At 40.3% G+C, this 19,374-nt stretch overlaps 1 protein-coding gene across 1 annotated transcript in view; it reads right to left on the bottom strand.

Annotated features, from left to right (window-relative positions):
* TSPEAR (thrombospondin type laminin G domain and EAR repeats) overlaps positions 1-19,374 on the bottom strand; it is a 223,161-nt gene that overhangs the window by 131,621 nt on the left and 72,166 nt on the right. Inside the window, exons 4-6 of the mRNA XM_077448415.1 lie at positions 6,615-6,705; positions 4,422-4,584; positions 3,824-3,955 (exon numbers count right to left, since the gene is read on the bottom strand). Of these exons, the coding sequence (XP_077304541.1) occupies positions 3,824-3,955; positions 4,422-4,584; positions 6,615-6,705 (386 nt within the window). The remainder of the gene's footprint in view (positions 1-3,823; positions 3,956-4,421; positions 4,585-6,614; positions 6,706-19,374) is intronic.

The raw sequence follows: 19,374 nt of genomic DNA, 5'->3' as shown, positions 1-19,374 counted from the left end.
TAGGCTCACCCATATCATATCTTCATCGGTCCATGCATCCCCTGGTCACACATCCAGGACCACCTCCAAGGAGACCAGACTACATACTGGTCCAGCGCTGTCTCACATGCATATTGACTTTATGAATTCAGTAAGATTTGTTATGAAATGACTTCTCTGGGAACATCTCAAAAATATAATTGTGGCAAAGAGGTGCATATGGAGACCATACAATGATCTTAAACACACATAAGACCCTTTCTTAAGCTTTCTCAACCACGATGCAAGTGAAATTCATGTTTACAGTAAACCATATTTGTCAATTAAAAGTTACAAAATGACCTGACTCTAGAATGGATGCCATCATGACATGGATGTTATTCATTATTGGAAAAATAACTACCAAGACACAAACACTACTGGCTTTCTAACAAGCAAAAAAGCATACAGTCACCAGATAATAAAGGGAGTTGAAGAATGTTGCACTTAACCCAATGTTCTAACTTTAGCTGTACTGATTTTCTAACCAGACTTTTCAATGTATTAATTCAGGTAAAATTGTTTATCAAACACATTAATGGGTCAATTACTTAACACCTAAATATACATTTTGAAGTCCACGTTTAGGAACAAAATTGACCCGTAGGTTGCTACGAATTCAGAGGTTCCTTGACCTTCTTTGGAAAATATTATTAGATGGACTTCTGGTACTAATAGGGAAACATCACAATTCTGTCTGTGTAATGATTGATGGAATAAGTTACATAAATATTGAGCAAGTAACTTCATATTTGCTTTATACCATTTGTTTGGTAGGCCATCCATATCAGAGGTTATAGCTGTGATTAAAGCTACAATAGTATTTTCTATCTCTGGTAGAGGCAAGTCTGCTTTTAAAATTGCCCAATTTCCATCCTAGTATAAAGTAAAAAAAAGATGATGGTTTATTTTCTGTTCCATAATTATTATAATAATGACATATAGTCCTTTTGCCTTTTATTTTCATCTTAGCCAATGCTATGCTCTGGAGCATAATAAGGCCTGTCAGGGTTCATCTGCTTTCAGAAGAAAATGTTTTCCCTCAAAAATTCAGATTGTTTCAGCTTTACTGAAAGTATGGCAAGTTGTTTTAAACAAAAGCTCTAATCTAATATGATTTTCATTAAGATTGATAGCAACACATTTTATGCGCCTTAAACTATACAGACATTTCTTACCAATTAGCACAGATTTTGCAGTAGGCAACTTACAAAAAAACTGTAATATGAAATAAGGATGCAGACTGTATGCTATAGGGCCTATGTCAACAGGTGCACTCGATACAATGAAAAATGCTTTAAATATGAAGCCTAATGTATATGAAGCAGTGGCCTAAAGTATGTACTCTCATTCATAGCAAAGACAGAGTTTTCTCCTGACATTGAAGGTCCTCTCTGTATATGAGGTATATGAGGTGTAACATTTCCTCTCTGTATATGATGTGTAACATTTCTGCAGTTATTGCTATAGTGAGTCTGTAAGTGCAGGGCCCATAATGCGATAATGGAATAATACTATCCAATAAAATCACTGTAGACATTGTATTTGTGCTCTATGGGCTTAGATAATGCAGGCCAATGATAAAAATATAGCTGTCTAACAGATTAGCCTGGTGATAGCCTGGACCTCCATTAATATGCCGGCTTGCTCACAGCTTTACTGTATAGTGTCCTGCAGTAAATGAGAAAGTGAGCCAAGGCAAGATCCGCTGCAGAAGGGGGTTTCTAAATGTATAAAATAACATCTTTACAAGTTAAAATCATTTTCTTCAGGGCCGCATATTGGGGAGTGCAGACTTCAGTGGAGCCCCCCCCCCCCTTCCCAGGCTACTTCAATTGTTGTGCAGAGCTAAGTGCTCCCACTCCTCTCCATCCTGCTTATCACCTCGGTGCCGAACTTCCTGCACTACTTGAGAGCAGGGGCATTGCTAACACTGCTGTCCAGGACACTTGCACTACATCTAAAGACTGTTGCCCCAGGTGCCAAAGCCACCCGCCGGTCATGCTTCCTTGCACACTGCCTCTAAAATAGAAAACCAAAGCACAGAGTGTGGTGTGTGTTTAAAAAAAAAAAAAAGTGCTGGCTGCGGCTTGATAGAGCTATGTTGGATGCTATAAGGAGGAGTGGCAGAGGTGAGCATTGTGGAAAGGGGGTGCTGTGGATGGGCGCTCAGGGGTCAACTGTGTATGGGGAAACAGAGGTGAAATGTGGACAGGGACACAGAAGTGAGATGTGGATGGGGAAGCAGAGGTAAGATGTGGACGAGGATGCATAGGTGAGATGTCAATGGGGAGTGCAGAGGACAGCATACAGGATAGTGGTTAGGAGGAGAATGCAGCATACAACACGGAACACAGATTACAGCCGGATTAAGTAATGCTTATCACATTACATGTTTCTGTTGTTATCAAATTATACTGTATTAGCAGTTCTTTATTATTTTTTAGTTCGGAAAGCAAGCCCCTTTACTTTTTTTCACTGTACCCCCAGATCAGACAGGCTAGATCCGGCCTTGATTTCCTTTGTGTCTGGTAGGAATAGACTGCTGGTTCAACCTGACCCCTCTAGCAAAGCACCTTGTCCCAATGTTGATGAGGATTAGAGCCTCTTCCCCACAACCCTGGCAACATGGTTATGGAGGTCTGTTGGTGGGGGGATTATCAAAATCTAGAAGCCCTTTTAACAATAAAGGGGCCCCCAGATACTGGCTCCAGCTATGTGAATGAATAAGGGATACAAAGGGATACAAAGTACCCCAACTCATTCACAAAAAAGTAACCATTAAAAAAAAAAGACAGAAACACTTTTTGACAAGTCCTGTAAGAATTTAAAAAAGCTAAAAGTCCCACAATGTAAATCCATGTGACATCTTGACTACAGTATATTTAGTCAATGACTTCACCTGGGAAATACTGCCCTACTGTTTACCTTTAGCAAGGATTTGTATATTTGGAGTATCATTCATCATGACTGACGTGGAAGTGATTGGCTATTGATTTACATTTTTTTATTCAAGGATATGTCAAAAAGTGGAAAAGTGTGAGTTTGTTCAGTTACTGTTTTTTTTTTTTTCATGGAGAGAACTCAAAGCTTAAAGGCATAGTTCATTTTTAATAAAATCTGCCTATGCGGGTAAGGGGGAGGTGGGCTGTATATAAAAATAAACTGAGTAACTTTGACCAAAGTTTAATAATGTCCTTATCATAGGTGTAGGCATCTCCTGAAGTCTAACTGAAAAACTCCCAGAGATCAGATCATCCCATGATGCCTTTTTTCTAGGATGTTGCTCGCCCCACCATCAGAGTGAGATCTTTTTCTGATTCAAACCCCTTCACATGCTCTTTCTCTCCCCTGACACAGTAGCTCTAAGCTCAGCTTTGAGAGCTTGCTTTTATGATGCAGGGGGTGTAAGAATGTCCTATGCAGCACGGGATGATGCAATCTCTAGGCGTTTTTCAGTCAAGATTCAGGAGGTATGTAAATGGCCTACACCTATAGCAAGGGCATTATTCAACTTCAGTCAAAGGTGCTCAGGATCCCTGTAAAAGCATTTTTTTAAAGGTGAACTATGCCTTTAAATACAACCTGGATTTAGGATTCAGTGCCCCTCATAGGCACAAAGGAAATAATTTAAAGCAACACAGTAATGTTAGCAACACAAAAATGTCAATGTTGTTGGACATGACAGGTTCACTTAAAGGTTCCAGTGACTTTTGTTTTCCTCTGTTGTATAATATTTTTCCTGTGATCCCAGAAAAGTAGCTTGGGAAAAGGAATCATAGATTTACCAGCCCATGATTCTTACTTTCAAGCACTGGGATCCACTTGATACCATTACAGAGGAAGAGACCTTTCAGAGATGTATCCATCCAGAACTGGGACATTTCACTGCTAGAACAGGGAGGCTGGGGGCCTAATGTTACTTTCATATCAGCTTCTGGAAACAATAAAAAAGAAAGGCACATTAATGCAATGTTAAAGCTAAAGATGATACTACAACTGTGAGAGTAAACATGATAGATTTCAAGCAGAAGCTTTAAACACCGGAGCAAAATCCAAGCTGCTGCTTGTTGTGACTAGTTCTTTATTCATTTTAAAGATGGAATATAATGGGTTGGTGCATGCAGTAGGTATGCATGCAGTAGGTAGGTAAATTTGCTTTAATATTCATAAATCAATAATCTAACTACCAGTTTCATGGTACAATTATGAATTTATCTCTATCTACCATATAATGTATGTTCTTTCCTTAATAATGCCTCATCATAGGCTTTTTTTAAAACTGCAGTTAATAATGATGAGACTTGGGATAGCTGCCAATGTGCTTTTTCCTAACTACTATTATTTTTTTATTTTTTTTATCTAATTCCTGCATATATTTCGCTTGTGATAAGTGCACTAACCATAAGGGTACATTAGTTGTAGTCCATTGTTATCATCAGTCCTAAGTGGCAGCTCTTTCAGCACTCCAGGGATGGACAGCTCTGATATCCTTGGTTTGGCATTAGGGCATATTGTAGAAGTTGCATCAGATCCTGGCAGAAGGACAAGCTGTCTCAACAAGCCCTGGAAATAAAAATACAGTCCCTTCAGCATCATTTTCTTTTAAAGTGCAGCTATATTCACTAGCTAGCAATACATTCAAACTTCACAAAGAGCCTTCACAAAGTTTAAAAATAGACATATAATGCAACAGAACTGCACAGACTTCCTGGCTTTCTACCTAATTTGGATCTGAAACTATAGATCTGATTCAATCTTTGACCCTGTTTTATGTTCCACGAACCTTTGTGGTAATCTCAAGGTATTTTAAAATGACATCTTCAGAGGGCTTAAAAGCTGAGTCTGCAGGTAGCATTTAACTAGACTAGATAAAACTATAAAAATTCCTTCCAAAGTAGTGTCTGTAAAAATGAAAGAAAGTCCCATTTAGATACAAATAATGTTTATATTTCTGAACTACTCAAATATGATTACAATTGATTATATATTTTTTTATGAAATATCAAAAAGGTAGGATGTCATCAATAAATACATATTTTTAGATTACAAACAAAACTCTAAAAAAGAGTTCTAACCCTCCCTCACTCAATCCTATAATTTTTTTAAATAATTTGGCTCAAATCTGGCTAATGTTGCACATTGAATGCCCTTTCATAATGGTTATCTAGAAAACTAAAGAGATAGGTGCCTTCTGAAATGGTAGAATAAAATTCCTTGAAAATTGCAAATTACTTAAAAAAATTACAATTTAACAGATTAATTTATCAGCAAGCCCAAAAATGTTCCTGTCATCAGCGGAATCTGTGCCGATACTAAGCATTTGCATGAGTACTTGTACTGGTGCAAATGCTCCAATACCTGAAATTAATACCTTTGCAGTGCAGTTTGAGCCCATACAAAATTAATGGGCTCAAATTGCACTGCAAAGAATTGCACGTGATTCCTGTGTGATTCCTGTTTGAATCACGTGAGATTTCCCTTACCACTCCTGTGTGAGGCTAGTATCTGTAATAAAGCAATATAGTAAGATAGGGAAGCACATCTAAGGGCAGCAATCGGCAGTTTATTAAAAAATGGTTATTACAACGCACATGTTAAAAGTACATATCTCGCATATCAAATCCAAATCTGCTTGGTCATAGTGTCCCCATCCCACTGGACCCGCCATTGATGGAAAACCACAGCTGTTTGTGGGGCTCAAAGGGTTGGAGGGGATGGTGGAGGTTCTTGGACCCCTGTAAACCAGCTTGGAGTGTACATGTTTGTATAGGGTGAATGGGTGGCCCTCTGCAGTAACAGGCTATGCACTCAAAGCTTGCAAGCTCCTTCTGCAGGCCTATACATACCTATACATCTCCTCCAGCTGCCATGATTTTGCATCATTGGCAGGTCCCGCAGGACGGTGACATTATTATCATGCAGATTTGGATTTGACATGCGATGTGTTATCTCTGCAAAAAAGCTTTGGGCTACAATTGAAGATTCATGGTGTGCTGGCAAATGTGTGTATTGATCTGTGATATATCCAGTGTCCAGCTGGTAACTACTACAGATGAGCCTGTGATACAGGAACGTGTACAATGAGAATATAGACAAGACTGTTTCAAGGGCTGATCTCCTTTTGCGCCAATATTTCCCATTATCCTGTGTGAACCAAGGCTTGTCATAGAGACTTCACCCTGGGTTAACACTGATGTGGTGTGGGAAACTGCATGTGATTCAGACAGGAATCAATGCTGTGTCTCAGCCAATCAGGAATGAGAATTTGGACGACACTTGTGGACATCACTGGACAAAGAAGGAGCTCAGGTAAGTGTTGGGGCGGCTGAGGGGGGCTTCTGCAGACAGAAGGCTTTTTATCTTAATGCATAGAATACATTAACATAAAAACATCTGACTTTACAACCCCTTTAGGTGACCACCAAAACATCCTGGAGGGTCATCTAAAACATCCAGTTGCGCTTTTTTACATTTTTTCTTTTGCTGATGAGTTTAGTGGGCATCACAGAATTACACCTCTTTACTTTTGGGGCCCATAGTTCCATCAGTGACCATTAATTAACCTAACTTGCCAAATTTAGATCAATACTTACAGAGAAAAATCCTTTTCGTCGTCTTCTGTTTCCAACATAAATCCATGATTTGGTGGTGCTTAAGGATGCTGGAAATGGTTTGTCGAGAACACTGAACAGAAGCAAAAATACTGGACTTTAATTGTATCCTGTTAGACGTTTTATACATTTACATTTAATTATGAAAGTTTCTTTACACTGAACTTTACATTATTAAAAATAAACTTCATAATATATAACAACATAATATATACAAGATAGGATTGCATGCTGAAAAGAGACGTGTTGCCATTTAATAGAAAGAAATAATCCATAATAAAACAAAGGTTGCCTGTGAATAGCATACTTTGTATCGTAGGCTCAACAATCTTCCAGAGTTAGCTTGAATTCTAATTGGGATACCTATTGATGCATTTTTGAACACATAACAGGGGGGGGGGGGGGGGGGGGGGCTTTATTTCAGGCTTATTTTAATTGTTTGTTCAAAAAACACCCTTCCAGTTTACATAAGTAGTGTTTTTTTCTTTTATGGCAACAATAATATGCATGGCCCTTTTAAAAGAAAAAAATAAACATTCATAAACCTGCGTAAAGTATAAGTCAGGTCCAAGCTCAACATTTACAGGAAAAGTTAGAATTTAGATTTAACTTTAATTGCCTAATTTTTTTTGATTTAAATATCGTTTGACAATGTTTGATGTAAAGATATCATTGTTGCCCCCCAATTTGTACAATATGTATAACATATTTGTTGAATTGTCAGGACCATCGGGAGCCTGCTAGGCAGGTTTATGAAGAAAGTAAACTTCTAGAAAAGGGACAAGTTAGACTGCAAACCACAAATTTGTTTGGTAACTAGAAACAGTGCAAACAAAAATGTTATCAATGTTATATTGCCATCTGATGTGAAAAACCTCACTGTTAGGGACAGAACCTCAGAGTCTGATCTTCAGCGGATCTTCTAATGTCAATGTTGGCATTAAACTTCCAAGAATCCCCAGGCTGTGACCCTTAGGTTAGCTTTACTGATGTCAGAGAAAGAGAAGGTCATAACTAAAGGTTATAGAATGCATATCTAAACTAAAGTACAAAGGTAGGAGGCATGGAGAGTGACTAGTGAGAATGGGTAAACATGCTAAATTGGCAAGAGCAAAGGGTGTACATTTTAAATGTGCAGACAGTGCCCTGGGTCAGGGTAGAAAAACAATAAGGCCTCATGCACACTGGATGTTTTTACAGCTGAATGAATGAATGAATGAATAACTTGTACAGTGCTACATATGCAAACTAAATCGCCACAGGGCGCTTTTGCCACCAGTGTCCATCTGGGTTTTCAGAAGAGATAGGTCTTGAGCTTCTTCCTGAAGGCCAGATCGTTTTCTTCCAAGCAGATGTCCGCGGGTAGAGCTTCTAGGGGCATCAGACGTTTTTTCCCTGCCTCTAAATGCCCCTTTATGTTAGCCTATGTGTTCATGCACACATAAGCTTTTAGCAGCAATTAGTGGCAGGAGCTTTTAGAGGCAAGAACAAAAAAAACTGTGCCAGTGCATCCAGGAGCAGAAAAAAACACTTGACACCACTAAAAGCTGCTACAAGGTGATAAAAGCGCTTAAATGCTAGTTCTTGAGCAGTAAAAAATTTGGCCAGAATAAATAATTTAACGCCCTAGAGCTTGACGCCTGTAAAAGCTTCGGAAAACTTGTAAAAGCTTTAGACTCTTTACAAGCATCAGGCATTTTTTCTGCAAAAACACTGCTGACTTCTAGGACAGTTAAAAAAAAACGCCCCTGTGCATGAGGCCTTAGACTCAGCAGGATGGAAAGCACGACAAAACGCCAATAAAAAATAGGTGTGAGGAAACAAGTTTCAAGGTAACAAGGTAGAAAAAAAATGCAACCGCAAGTAGGTTAGGAAGACACCAAATGAAGAATAAGCACTCGGTCTGACATTAGCACAGAGCCGGGCTGATAGGAAGAGACTTCTAAACACCCAACAGTGAAGTACAAACTCATGCTGTAGGTATGAGTGGGCGGAGTAAGGAAGAGACACTGGAAAGAGTAGGTTGGAGATACAAAGCAAACCAAATTGGAAACAGCCAGAGAAACAAGAGGCACAGGGCCAGTGAAGGGAAACTGGGAAAGGAATGCATAGAAAGGAAAAGCAAAAGAAAAGTACAAAAAACTGAAGACAACCTGAGCGTAAGTTAGATGAAGAATCAGAGCCCAATATGCAGGGCATGAATAACAATTTGAGGACTTTAGGATCTTTTTGAATGGTGACCTACCCCTTTTCAAATTACTATCTGTGTACATATGTGCAAAAATACTGAGTGCACCACAGTCAATTGAAAAAGTCTCAGAAAGTCTCACACAATAGAGACTTAAAATAAATAATCAGACTAGAACTGTGTATGGAAATCTCAGCTGATAATACTTCAATGACATACATGAGCAGTGCAAGGCAAGAGATCATAAGAAAAAGATTGAAAACCTCTTAGCCCTTGTACACACGGTCGGACATTCTGACAACAAAATCCATCAGATTTTTTCAGACGGATTTTGTCCGAAACTGGTGTTGCATACACACGGTCGGGCAAAGTTGTCAGAAAATCCGATTGTTCGGAACCTGATGACGTTCCTTCTTTGTGAAGGGACTATGTTGTGGCTAGTAGCCAATAGCTTTGGTCTCATAATTTAATCTGAGCATGAGTGGCACTTTGTCTGATCTAAATTCTCTACAAACGATCGGACAAAGTCCGATTGGATCATGTTGTCGGAAAATTTTATATGCAGCTCTCAAACTTTGTTGGTCGGACATTCCGACGGAAAAAATCAGATGTAGCCCACACATGGTCGGATTATCCGACAACACGGTCCGATCTGACATTTTCCGTTGGAATTTCTGACCGTGTATACAAGGGCTTACTGTATGTGTCATGTATGGTCATTTATGAGGTGACCTCTGATCAGATTTGTAAGGACCCATACTTATGAAGCTTGTATGAAGTCCAACAAAAGTAAAAATATCCTGGGTTAAAAGATTCTGCAGATCACAAACTGGTGTGGTAAGTTTTAACCCAGGATATTTTTACTTTTGTTGGACTTGTGGACCCATTCAATAAATACCACAGTTTTATACTATGTGACAATCTCTCTCTTCCTTTATATCACTTGCATGAGAGAACAAGGAAAAGGAAAAACCAGCAAGGCTGATTTCAATGCCATTGTCATCTGCTTTCCATGGATGGATCCTTAATGGGGTGTTTGAATCCATGCTTTGTTAGGCTCCTATAAAGTGGAGTCTATCTTGTAAGGGCACATCTTTTATACTTCACGGTGCAAGGTGCACTTTGGGTGTCTCTGTTAGCCTTCATTCCAGGAATCAGGAGAAGCGTTTTGACACTTTTCTGGATTTATTATCCAGTTTTATTCATTAGACATTAGCGCAGCAATTTTTTATTGTTTTAAAAGGGTATGCACAAAATGACACACTTTTTGGCCAAAAATGTATGATTCAATGTTCAATAGTGGTAATCTGACATCTCATTCAAATCCTAATTCCCACTTTAATTATTAGAAGCTTCACTCCCTTTATATAATATTTCCCCCCTAAATCCAAAATGCAACCGATTTCTATCATTAAACTCTTAATTGCAAGCAAATAAATTATGTGTGGTTAACCCTTAATGAACAATTTTAATTTGTTCTGTAAGCTCAATTTTAAAATGTACAGCTGTACTCAAAAAAATCATTTTTAACACCATAACAAAAAAAATGTTTATTAGCTTAGAAAACCTTTTCATTTTTGGAGGTGAACACTTTAATATATTACTTTACTCTTCAGTTAGTATTTAGCACTATGCAAGCTTTCATCTTAAAATCAGGAAAGGATATTTTTATACAACCAGTTTTTTAATTAAGCCATCCTTTAGATTGGTCACACGTCAGAATACTACTCATAATATATGAAGATTTATTGGGGCCATTACAAGGTCACATTTCATTTTGCAGCTTCCAAATTCTATGTACAGTTATGCTCATAAGTTTATATACCCTGGCAGAATTTATGATTTCTTGGCCATTTTACAGAGGATATGACTGATAACACAAAAAACTTTTCTTTCACTCATGGTTAGTGTTTGGCTAAAGCCATTTATTATCAATAAACTGTGTTCAATCATAATCAGGACATAAACTACCCAAATTACCCTGATCAAAAGTTTACATACCCTGATGATTTTGGCCTCATAACATGTTGAGACAAAGGGGTTTGAATGGCTAATAAATTTAACCATCCTCACCTGTGATCTGTTTGCTTGTAATTTGTGTGTGTGTATAAAAGATCAATGAGTTTCTGGACTCCTGACAGACCCTTGCATCTTTCATCCAGTGCTGCACTGATGTTTCTGGATTCTAAGTCATGGGGAAAGCAAAAGGATTGTCAAAGGATCTGCGGGAAAAGGTAGTTGAACTGTATAAAACAGGAACAGGATATAAAAAGATATCCAAGGAATTGAGAATGCCAATCAGCAGTGTTCAAACTCTAATCAAGAAGTGGAAAATGAGGGGTTCTGTTGAAACCAAACCATGGTTAGGCAGACCAACTAAAATTTCAGCCACAACTGCCAGGAAAATTGTTCAGAATGCAAAGAAAAACCCACAAATAACCTCAGGTGAAATACAGGACTCTCTGAAAACATGTGATGTGGCTGTTTCAAAATGCACAATAAGGAGGCACTTGAAGAAAGATGGTCTGCATGGTCGAGTTGCCAGAAGAAAACCATTACTATGCAAATGCCACAAAGTATCCCACTTACAATACGCCAAACAGCACAGAGACAAGCCTCAAACCTTCTGGCACAAAGTCATTTGGAGTTATGAGTCCAAAATTGATCTTTTTGGCCACAACCATAAACGCTACATTTGGAGAGGAGTCAGCAAAACCTATGATGAAAGGTACACCATTCATACTGTGAAACACAGAGGTGGATCGCTGATGTTTTGGTGATGTGTGAGCTACAAAGGCACAGGAATTTTGGTCAAAATTGATGGCAAGATGAATGCAGTATGTTATCAACAAATACTGGAGGAACATTTGCATTCATCAGCCAGGAAGCTGACATGGGACGTACTTGGACATTCCAACATGACAATGATCCAAAACACAAGGCCAAGTTGACCTGTTATTGACTACAGCACAATAAAGTGAAGGTTCTGGAGTGGCCATCTCAGTCTCTTGACCTCAATATCATTGAGCCACTCTGGGGAGATCTCAAATGTGCAGCTCATGCAAGACAGCCTAATAATTTCCAGGAACTGGAGGCTTTTTGCCAAGATGAATGGGCAGCTTTACCATCTGAGAAGATAAAGGGCCTCATCCACAAATACCACAAAAGACTTCAAGCTGCCATTGATGGTAAAGGGTATGTAAACATTTGATCAGGGTCATTTGGGTAGTTTCTGTTGTGATTATGATATAAAAATAGTAAGCACAGTTTATTGATAATAAATGGCTACATCCAAACACTAACCATGAGTAAAAGAAAATTTTTTGTGTTATCATTCATATTCTCTGAAAAATGGCCAAGAATTCATAAATTCTGCCAGGGTATGTAAACTTTTGAGCACAACAGTATTTTGATAAAGGCATTGTATAGTGGCATTTGTTATGTCAGAACTAAAAAATACACTTTAAGGAACATTTTTTTAAGCCAGGCATTAAATATAGCATGTTAACAATTTATATTTTGTTTTTGAACTAGTAGGTAGAGCTTTTGTCATTTTATACATGACAGTCTCTCGCTTGTTTTTATTTTTTTTTATTTTTTTTTTTAAGCAAAAAGGCTATTTCTAACAGAACTCTACACCCCTAGCTATTAAATTCATACATGTACGTGAATGAACTATCTTCAGAGATTCATTCATTGAAAGACTGCTCAGTCTGAAGTTTTAATCAGATAAATAGTGCTTCAAAGCAAGCAGTGCCTGCTATGCTATCTCTTTGGCTAACCCATAGTACTCTAGCATTTTTTCATGTATCAAAGCACACCTGTTCTTTGCCCATGCAGAGCAGAGCAAATTGTTTCCTTTAAAGCTCTTCCCCCTCTCCCAGTAGCACATACTTGCTTTTTCTTCACATTCCCACCTCTCTGTTCAGCCATTGTAAGAGAGAAAAAGATGTCTTGTCAAAGCTCCAGTTGGAGATAACACAAAGCTGGGGACTCTCTGCCCCCATGTAAGAGCATTTTGCCAATCTCCAACCCCCAGCACCGTGACATGAAAGGAAGAGGAGTGAATCTCATTCTCCTCCATACCCAGAAGTTGTTTTATTTTTATTTTTCTTTCTCAGTCGTTGAAGGGAGCAGTGGGCAAATGAAGAAAGGTTGAGTATGTACTGCTGGGAGGGGGCGCTAAAGTGGCCCTAAAACCTGGACATTTTTTACTTTAATGCATTCCCTGCATTAAGGTAAGAAATGTCCCAGTGTTTGTACTGCCCCCTCACCCCCCCCCCCCCCCTTATACTTACTTGAGTCCTATCTCAATCTAAGGCATCTAGCTGCTCTCTCTGCTCACAGAGGTAGCAGTGGAAGCCATTGGCTCCTGCTGCTGTCAATTAAATCCTGATTGAGCATGTATTGCAACATATAACAATTAGGAATCCCTGTTTAGGCAAAGTTTTGCTAAGAATACATAAGGGTTAACATGGGGTTACACCTCTTTAGTATCTGATGCAATGTTTATAAGGAAGCCATTTAGGACCTGAGCACAGACATATCCATTTCTACTGCATAGTGCAGGTCAAGGATTAAAGGGGCATTGATGCCTGAAGTTGCTGATTATTCATTAATAGGAGCAATAAATTAGCTCTCTGTGCTGTACGGTAAGAGCTTAAGTAAGTAGAACTAAAGGCAAAAAGTTTTTTAAATTTTGAATACGAATATTTGGGAGATTCCACTTCACTACTTGTCCCATTTTCAAAACAGGACAGGAGAGGAACTAGTGTCCACATTGGAAGTTTTCCCCTCTATTACTGTTCTGGGGCCAACCCAAAATGTGGGTTTTTCTTGAACTTTCACTGATAATTGTAAACATGATAAATAGTGAGAATAATCACTGCGAAGTTGTAGCTTTACATAAGAAATGTCCCACTATAAAGATAAATTCACAGGAACTGGCAGCTGCTAGAGAGCTTTACCTCTCTGCCAGCTGTCTGTTCCCAACTGCCATATGGGGCAGTGTGGTGCCCGATTCAGCATGTAGGCAGGTTGAATTGTTTTTGGTTCTAGTAAGTTAATGTTTTGGCCCAGGCTGAGGGAAAGGATTAACTATTGTAAGTCCAGGTCCTAGGCTGTTTGGTCCTAGCCTGCCCAACTTTGCTATAAAAAAGTGAGAAGGCTAAGGTCCAGGGGCAGATGTTCCTAGCTGAACTCGTTGGCTCTGCTCTATATGTGGAAACAGGACTGCTGCTGAAGACACCAGACTTTTGAAAACATCTATGCTATGGACAATGCCATAATGAACTCTTGCCTCATAGAGATATGCCTGGGCAGCCACACCACAATATTTAGGAATAGGGAGAGGATGTTGTTTATGTTGAACTGTAGGTTACAATCTGTTTAGTAGGGTTGTACTAGCCTGGTCTGAGCCTGGTCTGAGCCTGGTCTGGGGTTATTCAGAGGAGTTCTGGTTGTTTCAGGAGGATCTAAAGAATGAGGGTCTATAAACTCACTAAGGGGTATGAAATAACATTGTTATAAAAGGATTAACTCAGCAAGGCAAGGAAAAGGAACATCGCTGCTAGGGGTGACCAAGCACAAGTTCAAGACACCAAGCAGCCTGTCGTTGGGCATGGGGACTGGTGGGGTGGCATGTCCTCCGGCAGCAGAGGGTCGAGGTTCTGGCTCCCTCCCTGGTGGTCGGTGACAGTGGAGGCTGGATCTGAGCCCACATTGTGGAGATCCATGGCCTGGTCATGAGGTATGGGAGGTGAGGGAGTTGAGTGAGAGTGCACATGGGGTCTGTGCTGTGTGCTCGGCAGGGCCCTATTCAGTTACTGTGAGTGGGGTGATGTAGGTGCGCTGGACTGGTGGAGAGGATGCAGGCTCAGCATGTCCCTCCTAGTGCAACATCTACTGAGTTACAGTGTGTAGTGACATGGGACAAGACACTTTTCAGAGGAATTGCTGTACACAGTGGCAGCTTATCTCTAATTTGGGGAACTGCCTTAATGTTAAAATGATCACATGACCACCTGATTCCAGGCATTGATGAGTGCACTCCACCAAAAAGTTAACCCCATGTGCAGGGCAGGTAGGCCCCACACACATGCTTGGCATAGTTGGCAGGATACGCCCACCTCATGCACCTGAAGACCACAACTAAAGAGACCATTGTTGGAGTTATTTCTCTAGCTTTCTAGAACTTGTCCAGGCTTGCCAAGAGACTTGGAACATGACTGCCATACTGTGCTTTGGATTGGCTCCTGTTCCAGACATTTCTACGAGATTGAGAAGAAAATAGAAATGCAGCAAGGTGTCCTGGAACACCTTAATGTTTGATAATAATGAGGAGGAATGTCCTACCTTCCACAAGGCTGTTATCACCCTGCCATGGGTCCCTGAGGAAGCTTCAAGAGGAAGTAAACCCTTCCAAACAACTTGGACCTATAGGTAAGCCTAGATTAAGGCTTACCTGTAGGTCCAAGCAATATCTCCTAAACCTATATGGTTTAGGAGATATTTGCCCGAAAATGGGCACCGCTGTCTACGGCGCATGCGCCGTAGACAGCGGCGCGCAGGCGCACTAAATGCGGCAAATCCAAGAATGGATTTGCCAAATTTGTCGACTCCCGTGCGCATGCGCGGGAGTGACGTCATCGCGGCTTCGCCGTATGACAGCAACGGAGCTGCGAGGCGCGACTCCCGTGCGCATGCGCGGGAGTGACGTCATCGCGGTTGCGCCGCTGTCATTGGTCGGAGCTGCGAGACGCCACCAGCAAGATGGACGCGGCGGACTACAGGGATCAGCGGCGACTTCGCTGGCTCCTGTGTCAGGTAAGTGACACATAATGAGCTACTATGCGATGCATAGTAGTCCATTATGCTTTACCTTTGCAGGGAAAAAAAGAGGAAGTAAACCCATCAGGGTTTACTTCCTCTTTCAGCTCCAGTACCACCTGTTCCTACCTTGTGTAGACTGGTTCCTGAAAAGACCACACCGCCCTGCAGATGCTAACCTCCTGCAAGGGTTGGATCCCCTTAGGTCAGAAGCTAACCTGGTTGTCTTAGCTCCAAAGATACTTTGATGCCCATGTTTTCAACAAGTACGTGTATGTTACGGGTATGTTGCCTTATGTACTGGAGGACTTGTTCAAGCAGCTTAAAGAAGAAAGGACAAAGATCTATAGCCGGACTGTTTTGGAGTAACTTTGCATATTGGAACATCTCCAAGAATTCCGGTATCAGTTCATAGAAGTCTGGCGTCATGGGATCTACGAGGAGAGGAGTGCCAATCGACATATTAACATGGACCGTGCGCTGAGCTGCTGTACAGTGACATGCAATCCTGTACAGTGCACTGCATCCAAAAGAAAATTCTTACTGTGTCTCCATTTTATCGCAGCTATGGGCTGCACTGCAGTGTGAATGGGACAAACAGAAAACAATGCAGTAAAAGGCCTGTAACTGCATATAGTGAGAATACAGTCTCTCACAGAGGTTGATTTACTAAAACTGGATAGTGTGAATTCCGGTGCAGCTCTGCATAGAAATCAATCAGCACCCAATTTTTATTTTGTCTAAGCTTAATTGAACAAGCTGAATTTAGAAGCTGATCGGCTACCATGCACAGCTGCATCAGATTTTTTAGTCTACAGTTTTAGTAAATCAACCCTATAGTGCGGTGACAAGAGTTTTACTGCATTGTAAAATGCCTGCCACCACAAGGTCACGCAGAAAACATGTTTTCTGCAGTCCCATTTAAACTGCAACACAGTGAAGACCTGTGCTGCAGTCTGCTGCGATAAAATGCAGTCATGTTGTATTTTATCGCAGCACATAAGAATGGAGTGTACTTTTTTACAAGAAAAATTAAAAAAGTAATCCTTCCGTGATGTGCTGAATCACCAGACTGCCGGAAGCTGCCCGTTCACAGTCAGGAACGGGCAGTTGCCGGAGAGGTAAAGCGCTCCGGCAGCTGTCCATTCCTGAGTGAACTGGCCTCAATGTTATACATATAATGTTTATAATGATGGCACTTCATTTCTCTATAACTATTTCTGTCTCTGGACTTCCAAAACTAAATAGTCTTATGTTTTATCCTTCTAAAAAAAATGGCAGCGCCGATATGAGCAGCAAACTGAATACATGTTTTATTAGAACTAATAAAATTCAAAAAAATGTCAACTATACCCAATAAACAGAAAATTATCTTTACACAAAGCCGTCTAATTAGTCTTCAACTCCTGACACACTTTTAATAGACAAATAGGTCTTTGCACATAGAAAAACAGTACATTTGCAAAATTGGGTGAACATTTAGCACCTATGGTAATTCCTGTAAACTGCAAAAAGAGTGCTGGCATACAAGAAGTACATTTTAGATTAAGATAAATTGAACACAGCTAGTTACCTACAGATTACTGTGTCATGGTGCTTAGATCACCCAGTTACATTACTTTCATATTTCCTGTCTCTATCCCTAAATAAATTTCACTATTTGCTGTGAATAATTATTCATATATTCACTAATACACCTAACAAGGCATCCAGTCCCTGAAATATTTCTCCTCTGAGGGTTGGTTAATTGGATTTTTAATACTTTTAGCAAATAGTATATGGCAAAGATTTTACATTTACAAACTTCAATTACCAGTATATTTGTACAGCATCTTAGTCTCATTTTAATTCTATAATAATTAATATTTTCATATTTTCAAATCAGATGTTCATAGAATTAGCAGAAAGTTTCTGACAGACAGTGGCACCCTCCGCCAACCAATTTAGCTCTTATTATTTAGACAACCTTCTATGTTATAAATATATCTATTTAAAAAGGGGGTAACATTGGTTGGTGGAGGTTGACTCAGTGGCTTGGTGACTAGCACTTCTGCCTCGCAGGTTCAGATCCAAGCTAGGATGCTATCTGCATAGAATTTGTATGTTTTCCCTGTATTTGAGTGGGCTTTCCTCCAGGTTCTCCGCTTTCCTTCCATACTCCAAAGACATGTTGTTAGGCTAATTGGTTCCTCTATAAATTTGCCCTAGTACATGCGTTTTGCATTTGTGATAGGAACCTTAGATTGTAAGCTCCTTGAGGGTAGGGTCTGATGTGAATGTATAATATGTGAGGTGCTGAGTAAATTTTCAGTGCTGTATAATGTAATAAATGAATAAATCTTCCTTCCTGACCAGAGCACTTTTTACAATTTGGCACTGTGTCGCTTTAATTGCGCAGTCATGCAATGCTGCACCCAAACAAAATTTACATCATTTTTTTCCCCACATATAGAGATTTATTTTGGTGGTATTTGATCACCTCTGTGGTTTTTATTCTTTGCGCTATAAACAAAAAAAACATTTTTCACTTTTTGCAATGATAAATATCCCCCCTATTTAAAAAAATAAAAATCTTCAGTTTAGGCCAATATGTATTCTTCTACATATTTTTGGTAAAAAAAAATAAAAATTGCAACAAGCATATGTAGCACCTGATGGGCAGACGCTATTATTTTTTCAAATTTAGTTGTCTAAAGCTGTAGTTTGGCTCAGGCTAATTTTCCCTAAAAGTTCTGGTTTCTGTGCCAGTCCAGCTGGGTTGCACTGGTTCCCAGTTGACCGTAGGTGTCGCTGTCACCGCCGGTACGTGTGGAAATGCAGCAGGCTGGATGTATTGAATACTACCTCTTGCTCAGAAATAGCTCAGTGGGAGTGTCTTCCCTGCTTTGCATTCTGGGAGAGGGTATTTAAGGTACCGATGCCATTTTTGCTGGTTTTCTTTTGCGGGGTCCGCTATCCCGACCTCATGGCCCTCCTGGCCTGGGGTTTGTGCCGCATGGTTCTGCACCTCGGGGGGCGGCTGGCCCGAGGCTGTGCAACTGAGAGGGTAGGCCCACAAAAGTCTTGGGGCCTACTGATCCAGGGGTGGTCCTGTGCTGTCTCACCTGTGGGGAGAAGCCAAGAAAACTGGAGGATCCAGGGGAGGACTTTTCTAGTAGAGGGCCGTGCGCAAGGCTGGTGTCTCTGGAGGAGCCTGGAAACTCAGTTAGGGGACGCAACCTGGATCAACACCCATACAGTATCGCCGGGTCGGCTGAAAGAATCCGGTACTGTATGGTAGTTCTTCTAAACTCTCAAGATTTCTTAAGTTTAATTGACAAGTCTGTGGCAGAGACTTTGTTGAGCATCTCGTTGGCTTCTAGGTCAAGTGAGAGGGGCCTATCTGATGGTTGCTGGATCCAGTCTGTGGAGCTGTTTGTCCTCTGGATCTGACCAATACCTCAAACCCGAAAATTACTAGGTGCCTGAACTCCCCCTTTATCCTCTGACCCTCTATTGAAGGACTTTTGTGCTTATCCTGAATAAACGTTAAAAAAAGGACTAAGTGTCGGATTCAACATCATTTGGGCTACTTTCCAACGGGACCCCTGTGACGGAGAGGTGAGCAGGTGAGGTAACGGTAAGCCCAAATAAAACCAGCAGCTCCTTCGGGGGTTTGTGCTACACATATATTGATTTGTTCGCGCAAAATTTATAGCATCTACAAACTTTGGGAAAGATTTATAG

Source organism: Lithobates pipiens, unplaced genomic scaffold, assembly GCF_037356315.1.
Source record: "Lithobates pipiens isolate NorthernLeopardFrog02 unplaced genomic scaffold, aLitPip1_a1.2 Scaffold_22, whole genome shotgun sequence".
NCBI classification, from domain to species: domain Eukaryota; kingdom Metazoa; phylum Chordata; class Amphibia; order Anura; family Ranidae; genus Lithobates; species Lithobates pipiens.
This window is presented reverse-complemented; position numbering and strand designations above follow the sequence as displayed.